At 37.6% G+C, this 6000-nt stretch overlaps 1 protein-coding gene across 1 annotated transcript in view; it reads right to left on the bottom strand.

The window, feature by feature from the left end:
* Positions 1 to 2095: 2095 nt before the first annotated feature.
* Positions 2096 to 6000, bottom strand: part of tbc1d32 (TBC1 domain family, member 32) — a 47048-nt gene continuing 43143 nt past the window's right edge. Inside the window, exon 34 of the mRNA XM_055232325.1 lies at positions 2096 to 2543. Within this exon, the coding sequence (XP_055088300.1) occupies positions 2424 to 2543 (120 nt within the window). The 3' untranslated portion in view covers positions 2096 to 2423. The remainder of the gene's footprint in view (positions 2544 to 6000) is intronic.

Genomic DNA, 6000 nt, shown 5'->3' with positions numbered 1-6000 from the left:
CACATACCTGGAGATGGATGAAGCCATTTGCTATTCCAACCAGGTTCTGCTTGTGAAGCCGTGCACTCTGGACGACAGGCGAGGGACAGGCGGGCCGGAGCTCTGGTTACTAATGAGCCTTTATAACCATCACAGAGATGGACTCATGCATCTTTCATACCCCAACGTGCCCGGACGGGTACACAAACAGGCCCATATGATGCATAGAGGTAGCGTGTCCCGTCCTTAATGTGGGTCACCGCCCTGAGCAAACACACACACAAAACATGACAAAGTAGTGAAGGTGGTTGACAAGGAGGTGTAGAAAGCAGAGGAATACCAATGGATAGAATAGTTTTAATAGATATTTACATGTTTATACAGATGGAATGGATAGTGTCTAAAAACAGATGCTTGGATCCAACTGAATAATAACTGGCTGTTGATGCGTTCGTATGGAAAATGTTAGTTGTCATTTTAGTGAGTGATGATTGGTAAAAATGTGCAAGGGGATATCAAAATTGTTCAGTCAAGAAAAAAGAAAATCGATAGTCCAAAATCATGTCCAAAATGTTACATCAAATGATTATTCAATTCCATCTTCTAAATAATTCTGAAATTATTCCAAGTACCCCCGATAAGTGTTTCCCCAGGGGTCCATGTACCCTTGGTTGGGAAACACTGGTATACACGTTTGTACATGTTTGAATAGCAGCATTTATAAAGTACAAATAATGTAGTTTAGAAATGTTTTACAAAATTATTTACAACTTTAAAGTTATTTACAGAACATCCACAAAAAACACAAATAAACTTTACAAAAGATAGTGAACAGTGGCAGATCGTCAGGGCCAGCAAGACCTTCTCTGCTGGCCTAAACCTGCTCAGAAAAGGGAATTTGTTTTATTTTATTTTCATAAATATGTAAACAAAAATATTCTCTGTTCTCTGATCTCTTTATGTCATATTATATCCACTTCATTGAGCGGCTTCCAATGTTGTTTATTGTGATAGAGTTTTTATCCAATTATATTTCAGCTGCTTGTGTTGTCAGGCAAATTTCATTTTCCTGGGGCCTTCAGAATAAACAGAGCAGGCCCCGTCCACTGTATTTAGACACAGACACAGTCAGTTTCAACAGCCAATCATATCTCAATTCTACATTTCAGGGCTAGCTAGAAGGTCTTACGCAAACTGGACATGTCCTGTGATTGGATACACATACACATTGGATACAGCGTGAAAGGCAGTAGTTTGCAGAACTGCGCTAGCTAACCTGTCCCAGCAAGGAAAAGAGTTTGTCATTTCCAGACAAGCAACTATGAACGATACCGTGGCTCACAGTTTCTGAGAAACGCTGCAAATTATACTGTTGTTGGACAGCTGGGCACTTACAAGCTGCAGTGCATTTAAAAACGTGTGGAGACACTCGAGCGGAACTGCAGGTCAACAGCACGCAGGGAGACGGAGCTCCACAATGAAAAAGTGAGTTTATAATGTTAATAATAACGTGGCGCATTGAAGTCACCTCAGTTAAAACTGCACTAAAGTTTGTTCAATCTCAGCTGCGCCACATTTTCAGTTATTTGCTGTTGTATAGCCTATTGTCAAAAAATGCAAATAATCTGTTTACTTTATTTTCAAAGAATAGTTTGTTTTTGTCTGGTTGGCGCCTTATATGAAACAGTGACATTGTGCAGTTTATTGGACAGACTTGTTTAAACTCACAGTGTAATTTTGGTGGCATTTTGTTTGGCATCTTTAAATCGCATTTTTATTTTTAATCTTTGACAGTATCTGTGAACTTAGTTTCCTACTTTCCTACTTAATTGTGAATGAAATGCTGCTTACTGTTTTTGAATGCTCATAAAATTAAGTGTTGCTTGACTAGCCTATATTAAGGTGATGATGTAATGTGTAAGTGGGACGTCACTGAAGGGCCAAGGGTGAAATGCATGGCCCGCCACTGATAGTGAAGCAATAGTAACTTTCAGTCGGCCATTTCAGCATTTCAAAAATATGCTGACCTTCACAATGTTGCATATATTTCACAAGTTAATAATGCTTTTGATAACCAGTTTAGGAAAAACAGCTAAACCTTTACATAGATATTTTGCGTATAATTCCTTCATCTAGATCCCAGCATGGTTCTGTTAGCAACTTAGCATATAGCATTTTTTAGGTTTCCATTCTGCATAATTTTGCAAACGTCATATCCACCGTTTCTCTATGTGTTGGATCACGTCTTCTCAGATGCAGCAGTCTTTACAGTGACAACGGGATCTCTCTCATCTGCCATTTCATCACCATAAAACACTGCTCACATACATATTCAGCACACAGCGGTCTGCAGTGAAGGATTCTGGGAAAAAAAAAAAAGCCCTGGTGATGACGAAAAGCCACTGGGTAAAAAGCAGGTAAAAGTTTGATAGCAGAGAGTAGTTCTAGTCAACAGGATTACAAATGTTCTTCATGTCGGTGAGGACCATGTCTCTGTATTTGTGTTCCAGATCTTCCATAAAGTCCAAGTAGTCGCAAACTCTGAAACCTCGGATCGGCTCCTCCTGTGGGAACAAGAGAAAACATTACATCTGTTCATACCATTGAGTGCACTGTTAAAGCTGGAGTTCCAGACTTTTTTATTGTAAAAGAGTACATTTTGTTTAGATAGCTTGCTGTTGCTGTTCCTGTTGTTGTGGCACCCTATTTTGCTTTGTCACGTAGAACATTTTAAACGACCAACCTGCCAAGTAAACACCAAGTTTCTTCTTGAACTAGTCTTGGTCTGGACTACCAAAGCTTGGAAACTGGACAACTCGAGGAAAAAACATCCAGACACAGGGAGAAACAAGTAAACTATGCAGAGAAAAGCCTTGTACCAAAAACACATTTAAATTGGTTCCAAAAATGCACATTTTTGTGACGAGTGGAGTGCACAAATGTATCACAAGGTTTCTTGAGTGACACTGATAGATCCTCACATTTGTACAGACTAACTTGATGCACAATTACAATAAATCAAACCACGATCTTCTAACAACGACAACAACTCAGCAAAATAAAGATATTAAGAATTATAAGTGTAATATACAGCATATCTTCCTGATATGGTTCACAAGGGGTAAATAGTGTCAGTATGGTGCCAGGATATAAAGAAACGTCAAGAAAACAGTCCCTGGAGCTACACCAAATGAACAGTACATCAGTTTGTTCAAAAGGGAGCAGCATCCTGTAAAACATAAAGAAAAAACTCTGAACAAAGATGATTTTATCCATCTGAAGTCTGCGATTGTCATTCGTGAGGCAAGACAAGTGTGAATAAATTGAAGCGAACCTTTTCATTAAAATGCTTTACATTCAATCTATTTCCAAGTCACAAGAAATCAAATTAAATCTGCGAATTGAATGCAGCGCAGCATCTGTAAACAACATCCTGGCTTAGTGCAGGGGTAATGAGGTTTTGACGTGGCATGGTTATCGACGAGCATCTCCAACACACGGGGGCAACAATGAAAAATGTGGAATTAACCAGGTGCGTACTTTTAATTTGAGATATCATTGGACAAAACAAATGATTGGTTGAAAGAGTGAGCAGTCTAAATCCAGAATTGTACTAAATAATGACTGGTGGTTTTCTAATTTCCTTTAGTTCGTTCCGAGGCTTATTAAGGTCAGGTAAACAGCGACAGTGACAAACAACTATAATGAAGCAGAGGAAGAGATTTCATAAAATTCTCATAAATCTCCATAAATCTCCACCGATATGGGCTTGGGTCATTAAAAGTTGGTTCCTTGTGGTTTTATACTTCAGGGGTCATCACGGAGAATCTGACCCTGTCCCCTGTATCCTCACATAAACTTATACCATATCATCATTTCTATATTATTTATCAGTTTATTGATTGGATTTACATTATACTATAGATTTGACTACAGGGTAATTGTTCATTGAGAGTAGTTGCTACAGGGGTGAATTTGGAGTCGAGGTCCATATTTAGAATTTTGACCGCAAGTATCATATCAACCAAAGAGCCAATCAGAACCGAGACTACTGAATTTATCGCTCCTTCCTGCCCAAAATAAAATTGCTAAATAAAAACACCAGGTCATGTAGAGCAGGTTAATACGAACATTTTAAGACCAAAATGACAAGTCTGACAGCAGCAGTTACAGAGAGAGGGGCCACGTTTTTTCAATAGAAAGTGAACTGAAGTCAGATTTGATGTAGCCAGATGCAATCTCATGCTCACTTCCTGTTTGGAAAGTGGCCTAGCATGTTAGCTATGTCCATTTAAAATGTACAGTCTATGGTGACCACTTTTTTTCTGAACAAGTTACAATAGCATCTCATATCCACACTGCAGCTACAGAGGAATGAATAACATCCATGACTCCATATCCAAGGTAGGACCGTTGCCACAGCAAAACTAAATATTATGTTTTGGAATCGAAAAAACGTCTTTTGCATTTTTGCAATTTTTGCATATAACAACTGGAAACCATTAATAGATACTAACACATATGTATTGCTAAGTATATTGTGTTGGACTCATGCATTTGTTGTGCTACTTATTAAGGAAAAGGGTTTACTGGGATTACCATGCTTTATAGTTACTGCAGGCGTAAAGTGGTCCTCAGTGGGTAAGGCAGGTTTACTTGTATAGCACAACTAGTACACAAAGTAAGTTCAATGGGATTTACACAATAAGAAAGACATTAAAATCAAAATACAACAAATCAAAACACACATAATCATCATAAAATGACTTATTGTTCATAAGATATTTTTTTTCATGAGCCATCTCTTTATTTTATTATTAACAAGAGCCAATGGGGATGTGTACCATACTATGGTAATTAAAGTAACAGTTATGACAAAATAAAGTGAGTCAACAAAACATCAACATTATATGACAACATAAAATATATAGTTGCTCATAGACAGGACTTGCTGAATCCTTTATTAAAGCCATATTTCTTTTCAAATGGAGGCTATTTCCACATAATCAGAATTTATTAGATCTTTTATGGGCCCAACAAACCAAAGTAAGTTGAACAAACCACTTCCACTTTCATATCCTGCATAAGCCCAACAACGTCCTCTATATTTCTTCTCACAACATATCAGCACTTATAAGATCATTAGGTGCCGTAATGAACGCACTAATTACACAGATTTCTCCTTTTCTCTGGCCTGTCTTCACTTGACAAACGAGTGGCATTATAAGTGCCATGACTGAGCAAAAAACATGGAAGGCTACATCAATAACAGCTACTATGTTTAGCGAGAGACTACTTTATGGTTAGATAACATAATCAGCCTGAACAAAATTGGAAAAACATAATCTAATATTTTTGGGAACTAATATTGCTCACTATTATGTTGAGTAATTACTTTTTTCTTCAATATTACAAAATCATATTAACTGAGATGTATCTAATAATAAGACAGGCATTAATATCCAACCAAAAAAAAAAAACAATTTGTGATCTAATAACACATATATATTAATGCCTGTTTGAGTTCTCAGGTTTCAACTTTTAATAGCTCTTTTTATAGTTGCTAAAAATAGATTATGACATCACATCGCAAAGCATTATGGGATACCCCCTTAGACAAACAAACTCTAAAGTAAACCTGGTATGTCTTCCTCTGTTAAAACAACCTCTTCATCCTCCTCAGTTTCTGTGTTTCAATGTAGAATGCATACAATGTATCTGTCTAAGGTTGTGACATCTGTAAAATCGGTTATTGATATAAAATATAGATCTGCCTCCTGCTGATTGAATGTTTAAAAATTCTGTAAAATCACCTCCTCCTCTCCACCCTCTTCCTCTCCCTTTTCCCCCACAACTTCTGCTTGGTTCAAATGGGGACAGAAGTGGGGTGAGTTTGTGTCGGGTAATGCCACTCATTAGAGGAGCTTCTACAGATAAAGCGTTATAATTGATGTTTTATTCAGAAAAGTGTCAGAGGGCCGACGAACAGCAGGGCCATCAGAGAAGACACTGCTTATTGAG

Source organism: Periophthalmus magnuspinnatus, chromosome 24 (genome assembly GCF_009829125.3).
Source record: "Periophthalmus magnuspinnatus isolate fPerMag1 chromosome 24, fPerMag1.2.pri, whole genome shotgun sequence".
In the NCBI taxonomy this organism is placed as follows: domain Eukaryota; kingdom Metazoa; phylum Chordata; class Actinopteri; order Gobiiformes; family Gobiidae; genus Periophthalmus; species Periophthalmus magnuspinnatus.
This window is presented reverse-complemented; position numbering and strand designations above follow the sequence as displayed.